General features: G+C 43.5%; 2 protein-coding genes and 1 long non-coding RNA gene across 3 annotated transcripts; all 3 read right to left on the minus strand.

Moving 5' to 3' along the window:
• Positions 1-13,489: 13,489 nt before the first annotated feature.
• LOC129595049 (uncharacterized) lies at positions 13,490-16,575 on the minus strand. Its single transcript, XM_055491958.1, has 6 exons — positions 16,295-16,575; positions 16,025-16,156; positions 15,521-15,796; positions 14,392-14,715; positions 13,979-14,301; positions 13,490-13,898 (listed from the first exon to the last, which is right to left on the minus strand). The coding sequence occupies exons 1-6, from the start codon at positions 16,539-16,541 to the stop codon at positions 13,800-13,802; spliced, it is 1,401 nt and encodes a 466-aa protein (XP_055347933.1). The 5' UTR covers positions 16,542-16,575; the 3' UTR covers positions 13,490-13,799.
• Positions 16,576-16,927: 352 nt separating this feature from the next.
• On the minus strand, positions 16,928-18,016 carry LOC129595055 (uncharacterized). Its single transcript, XR_008691258.1, has 3 exons — positions 17,878-18,016; positions 17,583-17,762; positions 16,928-17,266 (listed from the first exon to the last, which is right to left on the minus strand). It is a non-coding gene; the product is annotated as an uncharacterized LOC129595055 (long non-coding RNA).
• A 4,716-nt stretch (positions 18,017-22,732) lies between these two features.
• LOC129595034 (uncharacterized) lies at positions 22,733-24,091 on the minus strand. The gene is made up of 3 exons (XM_055491939.1): positions 23,858-24,091; positions 23,514-23,753; positions 22,733-23,403 (listed from the first exon to the last, which is right to left on the minus strand). The coding sequence occupies exons 1-3, from the start codon at positions 24,078-24,080 to the stop codon at positions 23,309-23,311; spliced, it is 558 nt and encodes a 185-aa protein (XP_055347914.1). The 5' UTR covers positions 24,081-24,091; the 3' UTR covers positions 22,733-23,308.
• Between the last annotated feature and the right edge of the window lie 458 nt (positions 24,092-24,549).

Below are 24,549 nucleotides of genomic sequence, written 5' to 3' on the forward strand. Positions count from 1 at the left end.
TTACCGGATAAAACGGAGACGTCGTCAGGAGCTTCCTGCTCGCCCTTCTTTCGCCCGTGCTCTCCTACAGAAACCATGAAGGTCGTTGTCCGCTTGCGCATGGCCATTTGCTCAGCATGGGCCTTAGATTTCTGCTGACGCGTTTCATCGGCGCTCTTTACAAGAGTCAAAATTTCCTGGAGTAGCTGCTCCATCTTGTTGTAATCCTCCTCCGTTCCACTTCGGAATTTCTTTTGCAGGTCGTTCGCCTGGAATGCCGTGATGAGCACGCTAAGTCTTTCTTTCACAGCTCGGACGTCCAGAGACTTTGAAAACAGAGCAGCATCGTTCAGACTTTTTACCACATCCATCCAAGCTTTCTCCTTGTTTTCAGCCGCATAGGGATTAAAATGTTGGACTTCACCCAACAAGGCCAAATCAGCTTTCGCGTAGAATCGATTATAAGTTTTTTTAACTAGAGTTTTTTCCATTATGAACGTTCGCGAAGCAACAAGTTAAAAATTAAAATAAAATATTACGTATAATTTGAAAATAAACGCACGACTGACACGAGCCAGTGCACACAAGGCAACCTATGTGTATTATTGCAATATACCGCGGCCAAATTAGATTTTACAGCCTGTTTCGGTGCGCTCCTGGGATTCATATTTTCATTGTTTATTTTGGCTTTTATCGCCCGACAAACATATCAGAAAGTAGGAAATACTTTTTTCTATCATTCTGCAAAAACAAAACGGAAATTGGTCCACTACATCTTCCACAGCAACATTTCGCAACAGACACACGATTCAAAGCATAAATTCCGTATTTTACGGAATCGTACGAAACGAATGGGGCTATGACTCACGCAAAAGAGGCGGAGATTAGTATTAGGGTCCGTATTCGTGGTGCGCAGATTACTTTCTAGTATCTATGGTTTCCAGCATCGGGATTGACTTGTATATTAGCTGAGCAATATTGAAGAGCTTCCACATCAACTTGGTTTCCAGCATCGGGATTGACTTGAATATTAGCTAAGCAAACACATGCGGTCTTCGATTTGCGACACGAACAATGAGTCTGTGCTCGTCACTGCTCGTGTCGCAAATCGAAGACCGCATGTGTTTGCTCATTGGTAGTAGCTTTCGCCGCCGTTGTCTGTTGGTGAAGAAAAACGCGATTCGGTTATTAACCGATTTGGCCAGCACTCAATTTAGCTGGCCACAACTCACGCATGAAATGACGGTACAATCAGCTTCGGCTGGGCCCGTTATCTGTCTTACCACGTGGAGCCTGTCCAGTCTAAAGCGGCACGGTGTCCCTTTATTACAACCTTTCGTGGGTAGCACGGCACAGATAGTACCACCTAAAAACCTCAAAGGCATCTAGTCAAAAGGCAGTGATCCGGGTGCAACATCAGTCGCAGTATGCTATTGGATATGAGATTCTTGCGGTTCTTACGGCAACAACCAGGAAGGGTGCAGCACACGGTCGCCGTCCTTCAATACGATTGAGTATTCAATACATCCTACACTGCATTTAACGTTTTATCCCTAATATGACAAACCAGAAGGACAAAACGGCAAGAAGTCAAATGAATAAAAATGAATAATGACGGCTTAAATGAATAAGAACGGCATCGAAATAATTTCCGATGCGCTTTATTTATGTTAGTGAGTCGGCGATATCTGCCGTAAACCGTAAAACGGGCACCGCTTTTAATCAAAAGTACAGAGTTAGACAGTGTGTGTCTAACGAATTTCTGTCTGCTCCCTTGATTAAACGCGTTTTACGGCGCCCGGTTGCTTCCCCAGGCGGACATCGCCGACTCACTAATAGAGTGAGTCGGCGTATTACTCGTATGTTCCGGCTTTTTCCTACTTACGTTGCGAAATCATTGCTAACATAATCACCGGCAGCATAAAGAGCCACTTCACGGCAAGTGCATAAAACGCTATTTTGCAGCTGTACGTTGATTGCCCAGAAACCGTCTGAACCCGTGCACTTCGTTGCCGGAGGTTGCCGAAGCGGCATTATTAATTGAAAACACTTGAAACTCGTCATGTTGGAATGCTGATGTTGCAGCAATGTACCTATTGCGTTCAAGGACCGTGCGTAGATTTTATAGCAGTTGATACACAGCTCTGCCACAATGCAGCGCTACGTATCAGTCGGCAAGACGTTGATACGTATTACGTACTTGATAGTCTGATGCTCTTCATTATCACTGGCACAAACATTTGAAGCGCATTTCTAGTTTTCAGGTAGGAAAATCCATCTTTCCTGCTTTAATGTAATTGGCGTTTTGTTGCACGACGAAGTTCTTTTAAGTTTTGTCATAGGTCAGCGATTATAGGTTTATTACCGTTCTTTAAGGTTTTGTCATAGTTTGTCAGAGGTCTTCAAGTTTAAATAGCCAGCGATCGACGGAGGGGTAAGCGGGGGTTCAAGATCGACGGGCAGCATAAATAAACAGATCACAGAGTATTCCCGAAGAACATAAGACGCAGTTGAAATAAAAAAGCGAAAATTAAACTCGATCTGGTTCGACCATTGTGTCTTCATTTTTAGCAAGTCACCGAGAAGAATACCAGATGTGAAGGGTTGCGTATGCGTTCAAATAGTGAAGAAAGCTCAAGAAACACTGTAGGTGGTCACAAACAACAGCAGTTTTCCGAAAACGATTTGATACAACGGAACCTATCTTTTGGTGCGCCTGTTTTTTGGGGCTCACACCACACGGCTGATAGTAGTATTAATTGTGGACCAAATAGTCTAAAAATTAAGATGCATCAATCGGCTTTACGTTAAAGTTTGTGGATACGCTTCTTTTCCAAAACGTAGGGAGATGATGTCGCGGAGCGTAACAGTCTGCGCGCAGTACCGCTATAATATTTACCACTCAAACAATTTTTAAACCAAATTATTGCAGTATTAATGTCAGAAACGTCAGGGACACACACACACACACGACTGCGACACACGACATTCGACACACGATATTCGACAGACGCCTGCGATCTAAGGGGAAGCGGACCGGAGGTTGGAAGGGTCAATGCACGGCGTCTGAGTTGGATGACCTTCTTGTTATAAGAGGGTTGCCCAGGTCAGAAGACCGCGCAAAGCGACCGGTTTTACCATTATTATGGAGCCTCGAATATTTATGATTCCAGATAAGCTTGGCAACAATTTGGTGTCGGAAAGGCAGCGCCGGCATGTGCAGCTGTGCCAGTGAAAGCACAAATTTTGACCGTTTGTAGACGCAAATTGTCTGGGAGCTATAGCTTTTCACTAAGCATATGCATTTACACAGTGAAATCGTATTAGTTACACCTTTACGTGATGCGTTGCAAGTTTTGCAGTTGAATTCTATGTGGTTCAGGAAGCCCTGTGCCTGGACTTCGGCAGGACCGTTGATATGCCTCAGCCTTAGATGTGTATCAAATACGTCCTCTACCCATAATTACTTAAATATTTGTTTAAATGCGTTCTTTCACTGGATTGGTAACCCCAACAGCACGGTATGCTCAGAAAGCACCCAACCGCTTCCGTTCGTTGACATTAATCCGCATTACAACTCTGTCATCTGGTGTAGGTCGATCATTTGCCAGTCCAGTCTGATATCTGCAGCGTACAGCGATTAAAACGCCTTGCAACGTACAGTGTGAATGGCAGCATTTTTGTTATGGCCACCATAAAGCATGATTTGAAAGGTCGAACGGAGACATATCATATTATATCCTCTGCTTTCCACTGGAAGTATCCGCACTTGTGTCTATGCTGTAACAGAATTCATCCCTTTCATTTTAATGTAATAGTATGTAGTTGCAGAACGGCGGTCCACTTTTCCACACTTTAGGTAGTGGCGTGTACGGCGTAGAATCAGCCAAATCATGACCCATTTCGGAGAACGCAAACGGTTGCGTTTGCTGAAATCAGTCAAGAATTTGCTGGCTATCTGTGTCCCTGTTATAAATACACGCGAATCCCGTTCAGGTTTGGATGGCCTCTCCGAGACGCGCTGAATCTGAAATAACAAATGCCCAATAATGAAGTGGAATCGACTTTGTTATCGGACTTTTCCATTTCGGCTGCACCTTTGGTTTCTTGGGCATCTTCTTTATCTGATTGTTAGTGTTCCTTTATGCGCATGCAGGAGGTGTACATCCATGTTTCCATTTTTAGTTGAAGTTTTTCGAAATATTGAGTTCCTAACAACTTTTTTTATACAGCAGCATGACTATACCGATATAAACTCGCTGTTCATTGTAACTGCGAGCAAGATGAACAGTGTATTTCAAGTAACTGAAATGCGCAAAATGAGCGGCTTATTTTTTGAAACCGTTTTGCTGGTTATTTTAAATCCGCCAAATGTGTTCCATCAAGCGAACGTCGCACGCACGCCGGCTTTGTTGAACGGAGTCGACGTAATTAAATGCAACCGCGAAAGTCCTTAGTACGTTATCTCGCGTTTACGTATGTTTTAATTCATTTTCCGTATGTTTTCCACTTTGCGTGCGTAAACAGCGGACGCTAGCTCAACGGGAGCAGGTTTAATTTTTAAATTATAAAATTTAATATGCAGTTGCAGCTTGGACTGACAGAAAAGAAGGCAGTTGAAATAAATGGCCATGGAATGGCTCTAAAACTCCAGCACTAAGGTTCGCCGATAAAAAGCGGCGGAACTACAGTATCGACCCATTGTACAGAGGTGTACCTACAAACATTGCGATGCTTTGGGTAATACTACAATATGGCTATCAGAAAAATAGACCGTTAGAGCGTTAAATACAGCAAAGACTATGCTACACCTGTTACTCACCATGATGGTGCCGATGTCATCAGTGTGAGGCGGAAACAGGATGCTACAATTGAGAGATACTCGTACTTCCTGAACGGCGCTGCACCCATCGTCTGGTTTGTGCATTTGTGATAATTTTGCAAACACGGACCTGGACGCCCTCTAGCGCCAATCAAGGTCCACATTCAGTCGATACCCTTTGAGCCAGCAAATTAAAGCACCAACAGGTCTACAGTTCCAAGAAGAATATTGTTTTGTAAACTATATCCTGTTTAGATACCGTACATATCACAAGCCAGACATACGGTACGTCTGTGCAGCCGCTGTACTGTACAATTGTAGGTTCCCGGCTGCTTGTGTATTCCCATAGCTGGCATCTGGATGTGCACATGTTACATAAACCATTTTGCCTAAAAAATGTTACAGTTTCTTTATATATGGAACGTTTCGTACCAAAGAAAAAAACTGGACCGTTTTTTTCCTTCTTGTAGTCACTGTAGTCATCTGTAGACAACCTGTAGCCACCCTGTAGAGTGTAGACAACCTGTATACATCCTAAGAAAACCTATAGAAACCAGGTTATCACAGTATGTCTACAGTGGTGTCTACGGGCTGTCTACAGGTGACTACCGGTGTATACAGGCAGAGTATCGAGCTGAACCTAAGAAGGGCTGCCTGTATACAGCGGTAGACATCCATAGACAACCTGTAGACACCGTTGTAGACAAGCTGTATACATCCTAAGAACCAGGTGACTACCGATGGTCCGATAAGTCTACAGGGTGTCTACAGCATGTATACAGATGTCTACTGTGACTACAAGAAGCGAAAAAACGATTCCCTTTTTTTCTTTGGTACGAAACGTGCCACAGGTGGTTTCTTGCACTGCTCGCAGCTAAGCAGATCCATATCATACGGTTCATACCGCTCTGATTTTTATCCACTCGCTACCAACTACCAAGTAGACTTCGTTGTGAAGAATAAATAACAGTTCACCGACAATTTCCATACTCATTGCAATTAGCAGCTGGAGCAGAAAAACGCTGTTCACGCTTCTAAACGCTTCGCTTCTAATTCCTGTAGTTCTTCAGTTATATTCCGGGAACGGTGCTGTCTATATTTCCATTGCTGACATGACCAATGTTGCGCTGTTGCTGTGCTTGGCTGTCCTCTGCTATGCCTGCAGTGTGAAGTGTGAAGAACAGACTACTCAAATTCCTCTGATACAAATACCCTGTTGTAAGTGATGATTGCAATGACATGGCCTACTTCCGGTTGACGATGGTGTTAGAAGATAGATAGGCACTTTAATAGATAGCCAAATGACCACTTCAGTTTTATCGGCACATGCCGTTAATAGAGGTGTTTAATTGTGGATTGTGTAGTGGACTGCGGATATAGAAGATGTGCGGACGGCCGATTCATGGTCTGCGGGGAGGCGGGCCGCTGCGTCTGCCCAAAACCCAAATCGCCGAGCAAAGGCCATGCACGCGAAAAACGAGCGCAGTGAGTACACCCTTTTACAATAGAAGGCAGAAGCTTTAGCACATATTGCGCAACCAGGCATTTCTCTGTGTGAACCGAGTACTGGCTATTTATGCGCAATTAATGCACTCCTGTTGCATGCTGTTCGTTGATGTGATTAATAAATAAACCACGAGCCGTCTGGCATGTTTACAGCACTTTTTATCGCACATAATGAATGAAGTTTATCTCTGCAGCTGGAGAATCTTTATGCAGGCTGACTCTGAAACCCGTGAGTTCAGTTTTCAATATATTTAGTTTTCGATATATAAAGTGTTTTATGTACTAAAGGTTTCCATATTGTCGTGTATAAGCGTTCACACCGATTAGGGTTCCATGAACAATCTTTACTCTTCCACGCCTGTAATGCTCAATCGGTAGGTACTCGTACTCTCAAACTGTAACAGATAAACTATGGTGGAAACGACGAACGAGTCAGGAACACGAATCGGGAATCCCTAACGAAGAGTCCAACTACAATCTCCGGTCGCAGTTTCTACGAGGATCAACAAGAGCTAGGACGATTGTGTCACGAGCAAACCTGTATACTAAGCGATAATCCGGGAACGACTATGCACTTCCGTAGGAACAAGTATTGCTGTCTCTTTATTAATACACTTCGTAGTCCACAACACAAGGAAACCGTAATTAGGAAGTAGTCTCAGAAGTAAATCTCAGACTACTGATGCCCATATTAGAAGTGACAAGAACTTATATAGACTCTGCGTTATGACATCACATACACCGCTAGTAAAAGAGAACAGCAAATCACAGCATTGATTGACTAGATTATCCGTATGTTGCAGGTGGAAGGCGGACAGTCAGCATTCGTACGTACATCCCGGCGTGTGATCCTACTCCCACACGTCACATATATTTCTATATATTTATTCGTTATATATTATAGTGGCTTAGTCATTTGTTATCGCTGATCTTTACAGTGGCCTGTAGGCACAACTTGCGATTGCTATCACAACGTGTGCGATAACGGTACCAGTTGCTGCTACCGACAAAAGAACGACCGCGTCTGTCGACAAAGCGGGAAGTATTTGTGAAAAAATAATGGACGCCGCTTTTCGGAGATCGCCGGCATTTTTTTCAACGTGACTGCTTTTATTTGGTGACGGTCTTAACATAGTTTCACTGGCTGCTGTACCAGTACACTTTGCATTAGCGTTGAAGATGGTCATTGCTTTTGTCGCCGGTTGCTTATATGTAGTGGAACGGTTAAACAAAATATGAAATCGTTACGACTCAAACAAGGCGTGGAATTTTAAGCGTATCCGTATGTTCGGGGCACAATGATTTCGTGACTGGGTTTCCAGAAAACTTCACCATTACCATAAATATTAAAACCTTACCAGACTGCGGCAGTGCCAAGTCTGGTGCATCAAGCAATAAGACGCCGAATTTGAAGAGTCATTGGTCAAAGGTCATTTTCTGTTCTTCACACGATCACGATACCCAGAATTGTCGTCGGAATGCCGATTCCAGACACATATTTCATCTGATTTCGAAGCGCAATAAAAAATGTTGTCCGAAAAAGTGACCTTTTGCTGCATTCGTTGTATAGCTAGCCAGGGGCCCGCGCTGAAGCGCTGAGTCTGAGTCTGACCCCTAAAAGGCTGAGTCTGACTACTGAAAGGATGAGTCTGAGTACTAAAAGGCTGAGTCTGAGTATTAAAGAGCTGAGCTTTCCTAAGACTGCTAATTTAATATCTCAATGAGTTTAAATCTTGACCGGAAATATGCGATATACGTATGGTCCAGCGAATCCCCGTATTACATCCAACGCTAAAACCAAGTAATATAAGGGGATAAACAAGTTTATTCGGCCCGTTTCCCTGTACTGCTGCCGTCACCCATCTGAAGCGTGACATTACGGCAATACATACGGTTGAACCATGCGCGGTACATAAGCACCATGTATAGCCACAACGTAAAACACCAGCCGGCTGAAATCAGAAGTACAAGGGACTGGTTCGGCTAGACTCATTTTCCCCCCTATATAAAAGTGCAAGTTTTTATTTCGTAACAATCCATGCGGTAATCGAATACGGGACGTGCACCGTACATATTTACGAGTATAACTGCAGCAACACGAATGTTGAACAGAAAGAAAGAATTAACCGTAATTCTAGCCGCTATTCAAAATTTCCGGCCAAACTAAAACTAAATTTATTTTGATTACAACTGTTATTACCATGTATAATAAATAAGTAATCCGCGCACGTAATCAGACCTATGCATAATAATACGGTAATATGCATTGACTACACCAGTAAACCTATGCAACAAAGTTCAGTAAGTTGAATAACGCACATGCATTGCAACAGTAGAGTAGCAAAGAATAGAGCATGTTAGCGCTAACTCGAAGTAAAAAGCACCAGTCGCCTTCTCCCTACAATGATAAGTTGAGTTTTAGGTGTTGATGCGCATATCATGCAGGCCCAAAGAATTTACGAGTTGCTAAATACAGCGAAAATTATAGCTTATGAAATAAAGCATAAAACCATACAAAACTAATTGAAGCTGCATTATCAGCCACGAATAATTTTTATAGTAGCATATTCTGCCAAAGTAGTATTAGAATTTTTATAATGCACGATATTAGCATAGCACACCACCGATTCGCTTTCGTAGTTGATCAGCAGGAAGTTAACCGGAAAATTTAAGCGAAGAGCGCAATGAACAGTCTAGGGAAGTCGGCAGTAAATTTCAGAAGTGGCCACAAAATCGTAATGAAGTTATCGTAACGCAGAAATTACCCAGATGCAGTTTAATATGACCATCGGCATTCCAGAATATAAAGTATTCGTATACAAGTCTTATACTATATTATATCTAACATATATATAAGTACAAGAAGCAGCATCGGCTTCGCCTCCGCGTTTCTTGCGATTCACGGCCACTTTATTTGATTTCGATTGAATATTTACTTATTAGTATAGTATCACATCTATATTTCGTGGCACTATAATCGGTACATCGCAATAGCGCAAAAACACGGGTTTTATGTAATAATTACAGATTCTCTCAGATCAGTATTAAATCTCTCCATTGGATCCATGCTTCTCTGAACTCCAACCTGATGCTTCTCAGTAATGTCACCCGCTTACCTTGCGGGCTCCGTACGCGGGACATTACCGGTATCTCGGTCACCCGGTCACCTAATGAGCTCTGTCCACTAGAAAGGAGTGATAGCTCGGTAACTAGATCACCTAGTGGGTTCTGTGCACAGAACAGTCGTGGTAGTTCGGTCACTCGTTCACCTGGCGGACTGTCTGCACTGGACTGTTGTGGTAGCTCGGCAAATCCTTACACTGGACAGTACTGGTAGCTCGGTCACTTGTTCACCTAACGGGTTCCGTACACTGGAAAGCAGCGTTAGCTTGGTCTTAGAAGCTAGCTAGCGTTATATAGCGTTAGCTTAGAAGAAGCAGGTGCGGCTTTGCCTCCGCGTTTCTTGTAATCCAGGGCCCGCTCGGTTACACATTCACGTAGCGTTTTGAGCACTAGATAGTGGTGGTAGCTCGGTCACTCACTATGTCAATTAGCGATTTTGCTCACTGGACAGCAGTGGTAGCTTGGTGCTTCACTCACTCGATTAGCGATTTTGCTCACTAGACGGCAGTAGTAGCTCGGTAACACACGCACTCAATTAGCGATTTCGCTCGCTGGTCAGTGAAGGTATCTCGGCCACTCACTTACCTTAAAACAATAAATGCGGCTCTTTGCTTTTAGCAATTGTTGAGAAGAGTGGTCCTGTCAAAATCAAACAGCCCGATGTTCGTGTGGTTAAGACCAACCATTATATTACAAATGTGCCGACAACGAAACTCGATAGGCTAACTTGTGATTAAGTACTTAATTTTGTGGTAGGTGTTGTACGAAAATAAGCTCAATTTATTCCGTTTAATTTGCGTAATTAATAATTTATGTTGCGTATTGTATCCAGGCAAGATTTTTCAAAGTTTCAAGGTCACCAGAATCGTGCCGGCACGATGCCGCAAACGATCCACCCCAGTTTCAAGGTCACCTTGAACGATCCACCCCAGTTTCAAGGTTACCTTGAAACTGGGGTGGATCGTTTGCGGCATCGTGCCGGCACGATTCTGATCGGACGTATTCAAAAACAAAAGTCATGTGACGCAGTTCTGGACCACGGCCGATTTAACTGTGGTATCAGATTTTTTTAAAAGTTTTTGGTTAGAGAGATCTCCAGACTGTGGGGAGGCCGCGCGTAATATTGATCATTTTCTTAATATATCTAAGTATATACAATGAGAAGAAGCCTGCGCAAATTTAAACTAATTAAAATGATTGAATTTTAAACATTGAAAAAACATCCAAAATCGTTAGTATCATTACGAGCGCGCAGCGTGCCCAAAACGGCCGCTGCGTTTCCTCTGACTACTGCCAGGCTCAAACGTTGTCTCAAAAAGGCCGTAGATCGAGGTTCCCCGGTTACTTCGCGGATCTTCCGGCCGACGAATCGAATCAGCTCCGAATCGAATTGTATTACAAACTGAGTATTCAGTTAATTTAATCTAAGTATATATAAGGGGAATTTACCTGCTGAGGCCAGCACTCCCTGTACTTGCTGCCGTCAGCCGGCTGGAGTTTTACGTTGTGGCTAAACATGGTGCTTATGTACCGCGCCTGATTTAACCGTATGTATTGCCGTAACGTCACACTCCAGGCGGGTGACGGCAGCAAGTACAGGGAGTGCTGGCCTCAGCAGGTAAATTCCCCTTATATATCTAAGTAGTAAATCTACTATCTACTAAATCTACTACGCCTTTCCAAAACCGTTGTTTTGGTGGATTACTGAAGTCAAAACATGTAAATGGCGCCTAAAATTCTTGAGCAGTAACAAATCACATTTAACGATACTCAAGGCAGTTGAGAAATACTTGTATAAATGAGAATTGCGAAAAATCATTGCAGGATAATTGGCAACCACAACACAGCGTTTACCCACCCACAAAGCTGTCTGATATTATATGTAATTTTACAAACGATGTCCGTCAAGCTGGGATTGCCAGTCATGGACTGTTTGCATCAAGTTCTACGTTACTAGCACTGACCTTTTAGTTTCAGAGATGATGTTGTAAACAAATTTTAGTCTAATTTTTGGAACAATTATTCTATCGATTTGGTGAGGCCTACACAACTTGCTGAAATTATTTTCTGCTACCAGGTAATTGTTTCTATGCAGGACGACGACGATTTAACTGGCGGTAGTTACGTAAACACCGATTTATGTATGTATGGTCCACGACGCCCGAACACAATCGTCATCAAGCCTAAACAGTATTCTGTGGGCTGGGTTTTTTTATTGGAAAGTCGAAAAGCTACTGCACGATATTACACGTTATTGCAGTAAGGACATCATTAATTTTAGTTTTCAAGGTACAAAGTCACAACGTACGGTATATACCGCACGTACGCACAAACTGCACTCGCAATTGCATGGCTTTACATGCATATCAGCAGCATATGCACTAATTAATTTGTAGACGACTTTTCTAATAATATTATTAAGAAAAAGACCTTATTTAACCAATCCTTTTAGTAAAGTATTAAGTTAATCGGTGTAATGATTATTAATAACTGTCGCAACGCTCCAGCAGTAATACTGCAACGTACTGATTTGTGTTCAATCTTTAACAATTCGTCCTCTAATAAACAATTCAGCGCCATGTAGTCTAATAAGTGCAGACTGCAGAGGGTCGATTTTCATGTTGCCAAATAAAATCTTGCACTTTTATTTCAATTAGCAATGCCGGCCGACTTCCTTGATGAACTGGCGGGTACTTTCGCCACAACTTCCCATAGTTTCGAGCCACTGGCTGGAAAAAATGCCGATCAGTAAGCTCGGAACAGAGGTTTCGCTTCCGCATTTCCGCGTCTTCAGCAGCCGATCCCGCTGCTTCTGAACAGCCAGCTATATACGAAGTAGCGAATGTGTCACAAACTGTCACATCCCATATCAGAGGGGAGGCCATTTCTCCATGGGAAGAGTGATAAGCCGTCTGGACGCTTCCCGTTCAATGTGCTCAGTCCCGGAGGCTCCAAGATTGTCGGCACCTTTGCTGATCCGAGGCTACGCTGAATCACGCTATTTAAACTTGCATGCCTCCTGAACCTTCCCTGACTTTTTGAGCACGATAAACCATGCAAACCGAAGGTATCGACCATTTCACCGAACCGACATTTGTGCTCTTTACAATTAGTAGCCCCCATCCGCGAAGCAACAGCGTTTCGCAGACCGGCATCGTCAATCAGTGTACCAAGGCTGGCAACCGGCAACGCAAACAGCCAGGCACTGGCATCCTTAGCAGAGACGGCCAACAGACGATCAGAGGTAATAACGTCGGCACTCTCTTTTAAGGCTTCCAGTTTCCCGACAGTCAGCATATCCGACCACAAGCGTTGGTTACTCCGGTCTTCCATCGCAGGTGTAGTCTTTCCTGTACGTTCTTCCCAGCACAACTCAACGTCAGACCGATCGTCGGGGCAATCTTCGGGCACAATAGTGCGTACTAGCCCGTCGGTAGAATAGAGCGAAGAGAGATAGGCCGACGTAGCGATTTCTTCGGCTTTAGGCAAACCCAAGCCACCTGATTTGACCGGCAGGGACGCTTGTACGTACGTGCTATAGAATGCCCCAAAATTTGGCTATAGAATGCCTCAAACAATACAAAAAGTGTTCGCACATGTACCCGACTTTGATAAACCGGCATATTTCTCTTGGCGTGGTTGTACATAACTCTTTACACGATCGTTGGAGTGTTGTCTGTTTGTGGTGTACGAGTACTATTATTCTGAACAAACCGGCCATACCAAGCCCTGTTTCGGAAACGGTTCGTGTTGTGGAATTTGTCGCGAAGTGGCCGGCTACAAGTGTCCCGAAATGTAACTGTTATGAGAGACATCCGTATTTGCAAGACTTTTTGGAGGACTTACGGAAATAAGAAATGTACAATAATGAAGTCGGACAGGACCGGCTTTTTATCGAGGCATTTCCATTTCGGTCTTTCCTGAACTACTTTGTTATCTGACTTGTCAAATTTCTTGGTTTTCTTTATAAGTACATATGGCAGTATACCGTATACTGTAATATTATCTGGTTTTCCATTCGATTGTGGACGATTTTCATAATTAACAGTTCTTGCCATGCTTATTAAAGCGTTTAAAGCGTTTTAAATGTAATGCGTTTTGTAACCTGAATTTATCATGGAATTGCTCTCCGCTTCGGCCGCACAGTCAAAAAGCGAGTGCACTTCCTTGAAATGTATTTCGGTACGTCTGCAGTCTGCACATCCATCATCTTGTTCGTGCACATGTACAACATTATGCAAGCTACTGCGTTGCCGTTTAGCGCGGACCAAGGTCCGCATTCCGTAGGCAACCCTGGGCGCCAGCAAACATTACCGCCTCGATGTTTTCCGGAAAACTGTTGTTATGTAAACCTTATTCCCTGCACAAGTTACTGTGTATCCAAAAGCCAGACATATGGTATGTCTGCGCAGCCGCTGTAGATTGAACCAGATTTCCGGCTGGCTTGTGCATTTTCCTTTGCTGGCATCTGCATTCGCGTATACTAGCCAGTTAGATGAAAAAATGCTCTAGTTTTGCATTGCTCGCTGCTATGCAGATTCATATCACCTGATCTTTATCCCTGATTTCGCTGATATGCAGTGAGATTGCTACTTCAAATCCCTGGCCATTTTCTTCCGGTCTTACTTTCTGTCGGCTAAACTTGTAAGCCGAACTTGGGATCCGTCGAATGCAGTACTCCGCAGTGCTGTCTTCGCACAGCTTTAACGTGGAGATCGGACTATCCAACAGTGTTATCTTCTTGTTTGTCGTCTCATTAATCTTCAAGAATCGAATCCTATCAGTGCTGTAGCCCTCTATGATGCATTTCAAAACAAACGGCTGTCCATTTATGACACTCTCCGAGCCTTCGAACCTGACATCCGGTGTCGCTGTGAAAGAAAGAGCTACGTGTAATTAAAAGCATTTCGAAGACGAACGACAGTAGAGCGCATCTTAAATAAATTGTTCGGTTGAAATACCTTCATATAACACAACTTTATAGATGCTCTTCAGTTGAGAGACCGTATATGCAGGAAGGCTAGAGCCGGTGGTATTTACGCGGCAAGAATATCCACCCAAAACTGCGCCGCTCCTGTTGGCGGCTAGAAGATGTAGCGCGGAGCCGTTTTCTAACGCAGTGACGCTAACGCGGTTGTCTCCTTTCCTGTAGTTTTCTGGTATAATATCAGTAAGATTCGGAAACGCCCAGATTAACGGGAATGGAGGACTGAAGCGCTGTCGGCAGCGCAGTGTGACATCGCCTGTTCCGTTTCCTACCACTGAATCATCGTATAATGATTCCACTAAAAGCAAAAAAATAATTCAATACTGTACCACAGGAAGCTCATACCCATAGAAGTGCGAGAACATTTAAGTGGATAATCCAGACACTTACTACTACTGTTCGGTGTCGCGACCGATCATTTTGGCCACGTTACATTTCGACCGAGACTCACTTCGGCCTACACTCAACTGGGCCAACGCTTATTTCGACAACTAATATTTCGGCCATCTTAAATTATTCTTTTTATTTTTTTAGGTTTCTTAGGTTTTATTTAGTTTCCTTAGGTTTCTTAGGCTTTTGGGTTTTTTTTTCACGTTTATCAGGCTTCCATAGGTTCTCTTTTATATTTTTGTGATTCTTATTGTTTCTTAGGTTTTTTGGTTCTTATTTTTTTGCATTTTCTTATCCCTCACGTGTGACATCCTGGAATGGACCATATTAGGAACTACAGCGCGTTCATCACAGCGAATGTGGAACAGAGAGACGGTAGTGAAACTGTAACGTATGTCAAACGTGCTCAGAAACAGCGCGTGCAGAAGAGAAGAAACAAAGAACAAGAATTCAGGTGCAACGAGAACTGAAACTGATAATTTCATTACTTTTTAACGCATGAGCGAGGTGCGGAACAACCGTCTACGTAACCGTATTTCTGTCGACATATACTGTAGCCAAAGTGACTGGTGACCAAATTGAATGACGGCCGAAATGGAAACGGCCGAAGTGATCTGTAGCCGTTTGGTGAACAGTGTTCTCTGTCCACTGTATACTTTATAATTGGTTCGCCATGTTCTGACCAGCGAGAGCACGTTTTACCAGGCACTTACTGCTAATGACATTCATGTAAATCGTGTCCTTGTTGTTGACCTCATCGACACAACTGTACCCGCCAGCATTATCTCCGATCGGGCGCATGACGAGTTCAAGCCCCTGTGTCTCATTTTGAGTAGAAACAAACTCTAGCCTGGAAAATCGGGGTAGTGGCCCACTCTCGTACTTCCACGTAAGATGTCCAGTACCGCCCATGCATTTCAGTCTAATATTATCCGTAGGCAAAACGAAATTCTGTGGGCCTAGTTCACTCTCTGTTGTGATCTTTGGACCTGAAAAACAGTAAATAACGCAAACTTACCACAACGCTATTGAAGCAGGATTCAGACCGATCAAATTAGAACAACAGATACCGATGCAAATCGTTGCAACAAGTTCGACCTGGAAAGGCTCCAAAAGATGTCAGAAAAATAGTTTTCAACAGAAACACTTTTCCGAGCGCATTCTCAAATCAGCAATAAAGCTCTCGAAAACATGCCTTTACAACGAATCAGGCTAACCTTGTGTTGTTGCCCGTTTTTTGCGCCAGCCATCCTCGGCCGGGGAACGGATGGGCGGGCAGACGCAGCGCTTCAGCATCATGTCGCAGATCTGGATCTGACCATCGGCACATATCCCGTACGAGCAGTACACTGCAATTCGTACACAAATTTAACAATTACCGGTTTTTGCTATACTACCTAGGTAAAGCTGGCCATCCGGCAGTGTCCCTGCTGACTCCACCCCGACCGTAAGCGGATCGCGATCGTGACATCACCATAATGACTTACAGCAACTCGTCTTGAGGTTTTCCTCGCGAAAACACTGAACACTGCCGGCATAACAGAGGATCGCCAAGCGCAACAACAGTGCAATGTTGGCCATGGTAGGAATAGAAAAAGTCCCAAGAATTATACCTACGAGAATATGAGAATTACCGTTATATTGTCTCAGCAGTGGAACTCGTTTTCGCTTTCTACCTATTTCTGTACTTGTAGTTGTAAGTGCATTAAGAACTACAACGGTAGCGCCGAGCATCTAGCTAATCGCATATAAAATATCTCTTATCGCATCACTGTATCAAGGCTACCATAATATTATAAATGTTACACGTACTGTACAATGCGTACAAATGTACCCGTATAGATGATAATAGATCTACCATTTAATAATATGATTTTATAATTCTGATGGTGTTTTATTTCGGCAATTTCGACACAAAGCCTAGCTAATGTGTCCGCTTGTGGAAAGTAATTACAAGGTTACAAAACTTAACCAGTAGAAAATAATCCTGAGCGTTATTAAATTGTTATTGCTTTGGGTAATGTATCCCAAGCATTATTTTTGTAGCGTGCACCATTCAGTTGTACTCTGTAATTGCATGTAGACGTTAAACAAGGCGAAAACAATCTATAATTGATTATAATGGTATCAGTGAAAATTGCGCCCGCGATTTATACGACCAATCGCGAGCGATAACAAAGACAGAAAATAGCCACCGGCATCAAACCAAACACCGTATAACCATCATGAATAATTTTTCAAAAATATTGTCGCTTGCAAGTGCAGCTATATAATTTGCCGCGGAAGAAGATTATTGACGTTGTCAGCGAAAATACGAAGGGTGGCCACGCGCAGTCCACGGGACACTTTAACGAGCCAAGCCAGTTACATGGGATATCCGCCAGGAGGGCAGACACATTCATCGCGCGCATGGTCGCAGCGCATGCGGCCGTTGTTGCACATGACATAGCCACAGTCATCTGAAAAATCAAAAATCCAAAACTAGCGTATTACAGTACGGGTATCATTGCCTTTCGGTGAAGTGACGACCATATTAATTTTATTATTCTGTACATTTTTTTCGAAATTTATAACCGTTGTCATCATAAGGTAAAATAAACAATATTCTGGATAATCCCGTTTTTCTCGAAAGACTATAATAATTCGTTAGTGAGGGCTTTAGAAGAACGTACAGCTAGAACGATTAAAATATGACAAAATTGTCGAAGTATAATATGCGGCGTTGTAAGTTCGGCAGTGAAACGCATAATTCGTTTTAAACTGATTTGCACTTACAGCAACCGCTGCCCCGGGGTTTTCCGGTCACTTCTTCCCCTGACGCTGTTCCCCGATGCGCTCGCTTATCACGTCGACCGCCCTCGGCCGGGGACCGGGCGGGCGGGCAAACACAACGCTCCAGTGTCGTGTCGCATATCTGGTGTTGTCCGTCGCTACATATTCCGAAAGCGCAGTCCACTGCACGTAGACAAAACAGCACCATTAACCCTACTATTTTTGCGCTGACTGCACGCATCACTGCAAAAGCTACCGACGCAGACCAGAAGTTAATAATGTATTAAAATATACTTACAGCACCCCGTCTTGAGCGGTTTTTTTGGGAGCACACTGGACTATGCATGCGGCCAGAAGAATGGAGAAACATATCAGCAGTACAGCCTTAGCCATGGTGGCATTGGATTTTTTCTTAGAAACAGCAATAGAGTTTACAGTGCAGCACGACGCTAAACATTAATACTGATGCACCAATAACGCTTCGCAGTGTTGCAGTCGCTAGAAAAAGTAGGAAATTGTCTAGGACCAAGTTACATAAGCATCCATGGCCAGGCCTGTTTGCTGGCGACTGGATAAGGATCATCAAAATGATCTGGATCTGCGGAGCCATACACAAAACACCCGTACATTTTTGCCAAACCATTATCGGCTACTGCTACTCTGCTAACACGATATGTTTGTTACTTGCTTAACGGAATGCGAATAGTGAACAAATTAAATCCATTTTTAAAATTAAATCCATTTCCGTCGGACCACCAGACCAATAAACCAGGCTGGCTAAACTTTTGATGTTAAATTAAGGTGGACTTTTACTTTGGTGCAGCATAAAGGCGATTTACACTGTATATGCTGTACGTATATGATTTACACTGTATATGCTGTATGTACACGCGCAATACTGCGTAATGCAGCACTTCATTTGTTGGGCTGCAGATTCCTTTGGATGTATTATAAAGCTCTAATCCTTGCTGGGAAGGGAATATGGAATAGTTATAGTGCAGAACGAAAAAAGTGCCAAGCGACCAGTCGGCCGCACCTAAAAATATTTAATATTAAACTCGAAAACCATTGTTGGCGGCTTGGCATTGCTGAACAGCGCCACGGATACGCTGATTCACCTTACCGGCATGACTGGGGCCCTGGCAAGTGGCGATATCATGCATTTGAGTGAAAACGAAAAAGAAACGAATGAATGAAAATTTCAATGAATGAATGAAATGAATGGATGAATGAAAATTCCCATTTTTATGATTTCTTATCCGCTTTAATTTATAATATTGGCATCTTCCGTAACATTAAAACCTACTGCGCTCTTTTTGTTGAAAAATTTTCGGAAGTGTTAGCGAAAATTTTCGGAAGTTCTACATAATTCAGCGGTCCGTGATTAACACGTGGAAATCGGTGGAACATATCGGATGCGGAATAGAACGGATATGGACGAGGGAGACGTTTCTTAATGCCCCACAACAAAGAAGGAACAGAACACAAGTGCATACCACATTCTTAATAGAATTGCACGAATTTAGATATATATCCTGTAAATGAATTTTATGACTGTATTACAATGGATGGGTGTGTACGGAAAAAATATTAAATGTCAATACAGTTGCTGTATTAACATACAATAATCTGTATTAAGTATTGCTACATTAACGAGTTACAGTACAGTACAGTCAATATATTAAAAGTTTTAATTCTGCAATGTGCAACCAATCCACTGCAAAGAAATAAATTATGTATAAGTAAAAATTTATTAGTAAGTACAGAATTGTTGGCATTAGGTGCTTACTTCAACAAGGATCGGTACATATTAAATCAATCATACTGACATTTGACATTAGTACGTAAACAATATGGGAATGAATTACTTAGTTCTGTATTAGGATCTTCAAAACTGTTTTCGTATTATACTACTCGTATATAAAATACTAATCTTATCGTTATTCTGAACCTGGCAAAGGAATAAAACGATAATATTAAACCGAATCATGGATAGGTACTGTGGGACGTAGAAGGTAAGTACTAGTAGAGTACATATATAGTACGAGTAGTATCCCACTGAGTTTTTGCCTTCGGGTTCTTTTCCTGTAATAACTCTGATATTCGACCGAATCCAGTAATATCCTGCACTAATCCTCCACTCTGTACTACGCCTACCTCCGCCATATGTCCCAGCACTTATCCGTGCTTTTCGTTTTTCTGGCTGCCCTGATCCCCCGCTCCCCGCCTACTCCACTGGCCCCGCCCCACCAACTTCCCGTCTTCCCCTGCTCCTGGCCGCCCCCATCCCCCCCACATTGCCGTCTGTCCCTCGCAGTCTCCGCCCGCTCAAACGTCCCCCACCGGTTGTCCGTGGCCCAGACATCCGCTGATCCGCTGTAGTGCCACGGACTGGGTGTGCTGCCCGGATCCGCAGTACGGACAGTATGCCAGCGCCGCCCGCGCCCGCGATGAGCAGTATGCCTGCGCGGTCTCCAGTGGTATGCAGTGGCATAAGAGCCCCGAGGCGGACGAAGCGGCCGGGGATGTGGCGAGGCCGAGAGATGTACCGGCCCTGGCAGTCGCGATGGATGGTCTCGATGAACCGTTGGCGGATCCGGTGGATGCGCCGTTAGTCGCGGAGTCTGTTGTGGCAACGTAAAAGTACTTACGTTAATACAACTGTACAATCTGACAACCCAGTGCCTATGATTTTCAAGTTGAATGTGCTAAGTGCTAACCCATAAAAAATCACGATGAGAAATAAATGAAAATACAGCAAAAGTATAATTTATACAGTACGTACATTAACAGTTAATTATTACCTACATCCGTAACAACCGTGACGGCATAGGCTAATGTTCTAATGTTTGACCCAACGGTAAGGCCGATTTTGACGCGGTCAAGTGCGTCAGAATCGTCGCAACCACGCGGGTAATCTTGCACTATTGCCAACTCGGTGCGTCTCAAGGGAGCCTCAAAAAACAAATTGTTGCCATGGGCCTGCACGTCTCGGCTTCGGACCTAGCTCCAAACACAGCACTATTTAGTAGAGTAGTTAATGCAGTGAAGTAAAGCACGCTAGCCGCCTCGGCACGGACAGAAGCGAACATGAATCGCCGAAATACGAAACCGATTAGCAAACCTCACGCCGCCGAATTAATTACGGATGTAGTCCTCCGTAAACTGGCTACAGTACTTTCATCCGTAACTCCTATACACGATTGACGACGGGCGCAATGATCGGGCGAACCGCTGGGCCGATTTCAACGCGGCCAAGTGCGTTAGAACCGTCGAAACGGCGCGAAGGTTTATACGCAACAGCGGAATCGATTCGCCCCAAAGGGGAAGCAGGAACCCCAAAAAACAAGCTGTTGCCATGGGCCGCCATAGACGAATATAGGCTAATGCGGAGCGACAGAGGCAAACCGCGCCCTTCGGCATCGCTTCGCTTACAATTCTTGAAAAATGCGGAAAATGAGTCCAAATAAAATAAATCATCCTGAGGATTAACGTGATCTGTATTTTTCTTTGGTTTCTTAGGTTTCTTAGATTTTCAGGTTGTTCTTAGGTTTCTTAGGTTGTTCTTAGGTTTCTTAGGCTTCTTAGATTTTTTCTGTTTATTATTCTCAGATTCTTAGGTTTCCCAGGTTTTCCTAGGTTTCTTAGGTTTCTTAAGTTTCTTATATTTTCTCAGATTCTCGTGTTTCTTAATTTTGCTATGTTTTCTGAGGTTTTCTCTGATTTATTATATTTTTAAGTTTGCTTGAGTGGCCGGAATAAACCTGCATCGAAACTAGTGTACGCCACGAAATCTGGTGCGGATGTAAGTTCCGTAAACTGGTTATTAACCACAAGAAAGCCAATAGCTGCAAACACCGGTACACTACCTTCTCATATACATAGTCAAACTGTAAACATTAAGAAACAAAACTGAAACTCTGCTCCAAAATTCAGTGAAACACCCTTCTATTAAACTACGAATTATCTGACCCGTAAAATTTAGAAATTCAACTCAGTTCTCCCATTAATGTTTCAACAACTACTGGTAAGGTTGGAACAGTCTCCATTTTCCAAGACAAACTACCGGCGCTTCAAAGTTTCTGCCAACTGGGCACCGCTGCTCGATTTCTTGGTGTTCCGGCTGTTGCGCGAGTGTATAGCGCAAGCGTGTTATGTGGGTCATGATGCGGCATTGTCGCGTAACTAAAGGTTAGCTGAGACTCGGTGGATGTAACCTTTCTCTACCGCTAACTAGAACGACAAAAAACAACAGCGGCTGACTCGACCCAATGACCTTTAATGCAGATTAGCAGACAACACTCGAATGCTAACAAAATGGCATGCAAAGATAAAGGCAGATATTCCAAGAGAAGTTGTTCCGAGGCTGGATGGAGATGTACTAAATCATTTTACAACTTCATCGCCCACTACTTTTTAGCCAGGCACTTAATACATGTTACGAGAGATAAAACATTGCAGACAACAAAGGAACACTTTTGGTTTACACAATGATTCATTCCTTTCTTCACGCTCAATCATTTGCTTGTTATCGTCAAACCACAACCTTTGACTTACTCACAACAGCAAACTATCCTGCACTCAACCACAACAACCAACCGCATTCAACCGCATCCGCAACTGTATCCATTTTAAGCACGCCCGTTATGATGATAAATATGTATATAATTCATGATGCATGCCGCTCGTGACCCACAGAACACGCTTGCGCTATACACTCGCGCAACAAAAAAAAAATTAACGGCGACGTAAAAAATTAGGAATATCTATAGAAGTATTCAGCCACTTTTCATGCTGGACTGTCACCCTAGCCGGAATTGGCCTACCTGTTCTGAAGCGAATTAAATTAAATTAAATTACGGTACATGTATACTACGCACATGCAGCTGCATCGTGCCACATTAAAGTATTATAAAATGGCTGTGTATAATAATGCAGCAAATAGCCGGGCGTTGTCGCTGATACTACGTACTGGATAATCTACCAAAGAGAACTGCTAGCTAAAGAGTTTATTGGAATAAAAGAAAAAACATGCGAATACTTATAGGAGAAGCAAAGAACTGATGAATCATCCAGAAATCTATCGCTAATTAAAATTGTACGCGAATTTGCATCTAAGGATCCGGTGCAGTCATTGAAAGATGGACCCCGCGTGCGGTTTGTGAGGTTTGAAGTGTACCGGCATGACCGGAAGTGCGCAATTACAGCTGAGTATCTTACCGTGCGGTACAGATTGCTCACTGCCGGCACCTTCCGCCCGTGCCCGGTCCCTTCGCCCCCCTTTATTGATGAATGACATAAACGGTAACAACAAAATCGAGAAACAGCGTATAAAGAGAACAAGCATGATGCCCAGTTGGGCGGGTGGGTAGTAAATTTAAAAGTGCAGTAGTGTTAGTCAGCGAAGGAAAACCGCGAATGCAGCACAAACGGTAACGCATAGAAAGCAAGATGCACACGGCACACTGCCGGTGCCGGGATGAACAGGGAAACAACTACACAGGGATTCAAATCTGCGACAATTTAACATCAGTTAAACTTAACTTGCATTTAAATCGCTCGTACAGGAGGACAGCCAAAGCGAAACAGTAAAGCGCAAAATGATAATGTAATCACGATAATTGCTTATGCGAGCAGTACAGCATGAAACCATGTCTGTCATCCAAATAAAATCATTTGTGTGTTAACCAAATGTCGACAGTCTCCGGCAAGCGGCGTCCGTTATTCCCTTACATACGTCTTCCGCCTGGTTTACAGACGCACGTATTGGTTTGCCGGTCGCAGCGCATGGGGCCGTTGTCGCACATGTTGTAGCCACAGTCGACTGTAAAGATCAGCGATACCATATTGAATTCATTGCATATATGCAGCGCTTTCTGGTGTGCACAAACATTTCCAGTTAGCGGAGATTAACATCGAGAAAACTGTACTCACTGCAGCCACTGAGTCGGTTTCCGCCGCGCCGGCCGGTTTCTTCTGTGGATGCCGCACCGCTGCCACGTGGCGGCTTGCCGGTCTGCTCTTCCGTGGACGCCGCGCCCCGCTGGCGATGCGACCGTTTGTCACGTCGATCGCCCTCGGCCGGTGAGCGGGGTGTCGGGCAGACGCAGCGACCGCGTGCTGTGTCGCAGGCCTGGAATTGGCCGTCGGCACAAATCGTGTGCCCGCAGTCCACTGCAATGCATAGACAGAAAATCAGTCAATATTTCTTGGTTAATTAATTACTGATATTCTACCGTCAAAAGAAAACAAGCCATGACATTCTGACAATTACTTACGGCAGGTGTTTATCAATAATATAGGCTCTTGGGTTGTTTCCTCACTCTGAACACTGCAGACATAGCAGAGAACAGCCAAGCATAAAAACAGAGCAACGTTGGCCATGTTAGCAGTGGAAATCGAGGCAACACCGCTTCCGAAATATAACACGAGACCTACAGAAAATGCTCGTTTGCAATGCAGGCAATCGTGTCTAGCTGTTGTTGTAAGAAAATGATTCATACATGTTCATCTTAGAAAAAGGTGCCTATTTGGTAACGACTGGATAAAAATCAGCGAAGTGATAGAAATCTGCATATGTGCATTCTATGTAGCCAGCAATGCTACAAAAATTATGTACGAGGCTTTTGAATACGGCAGTACTGTGTACTGTGCACTTGGGAAAAGTAAGTAAATGTGCTAACATAATTTATTGAGGAAAATGGCTCGGTACATAGTGTCAAAAATGGGATACATACACTTATACTTCTGCTTTCGCGCACTTCAAATCACTTTTTTGTAACACTTTATGTCATTATAAAGCTTAATTATTTGTAGTGCCATTAGCCAAATATTATTATGATGTGGACTGTGGTGGCAATAGTGTTTTGTTGTGAACTATAGTGGCAATAACGTTCGCCATTAAAACAAAGTATTACAAAAAAGTGCGCGATTTGAAGTGCGCGAAAACGGAAGTTCTAGTGCATGTATC

The sequence above is a fragment of the Paramacrobiotus metropolitanus genome, unplaced genomic scaffold (genome assembly GCF_019649055.1).
Source record: "Paramacrobiotus metropolitanus isolate TYO unplaced genomic scaffold, Prichtersi_v1.0 Parri_scaffold0000073, whole genome shotgun sequence".
In the NCBI taxonomy this organism is placed as follows: Eukaryota; Metazoa; Tardigrada; class Eutardigrada; order Parachela; family Macrobiotidae; genus Paramacrobiotus; species Paramacrobiotus metropolitanus.

What these genes read in the sequence shown, in the direction of transcription:
- LOC129595049 (XM_055491958.1), bottom strand. Translation starts at nt 16,541, where the DNA reads ATGCTCGGCGCTACCGTTGTAGTTCTTAATGCACTTACAACTACAAGT. An exon ending in AAACCTCAAGACGAGTTGCT is followed by an intron (nt 16,157 to 16,294) that starts GTAAGTCATTAT and finishes TACGAATTGCAG; the next exon opens with TGTACTGCTCGTACGGGATA. An exon ending in TTACATGAATGTCATTAGCA is followed by an intron (nt 14,716 to 15,520) that starts GTAAGTGCCTGG and finishes TTTTGCTTTTAG; the next exon opens with TGGAATCATTATACGATGAT.
- LOC129595034 (XM_055491939.1), bottom strand. Translation starts at nt 24,080, where the DNA reads ATGAATCATTTTCTTACAACAACAGCTAGACACGATTGCCTGCATTGC. An exon ending in ATTATTGATAAACACCTGCC is followed by an intron (nt 23,754 to 23,857) that starts GTAAGTAATTGT and finishes TATGCATTGCAG; the next exon opens with TGGACTGCGGGCACACGATT. An exon ending in AAACCGACTCAGTGGCTGCA is followed by an intron (nt 23,404 to 23,513) that starts GTGAGTACAGTT and finishes TGATCTTTACAG; the next exon opens with TCGACTGTGGCTACAACATG.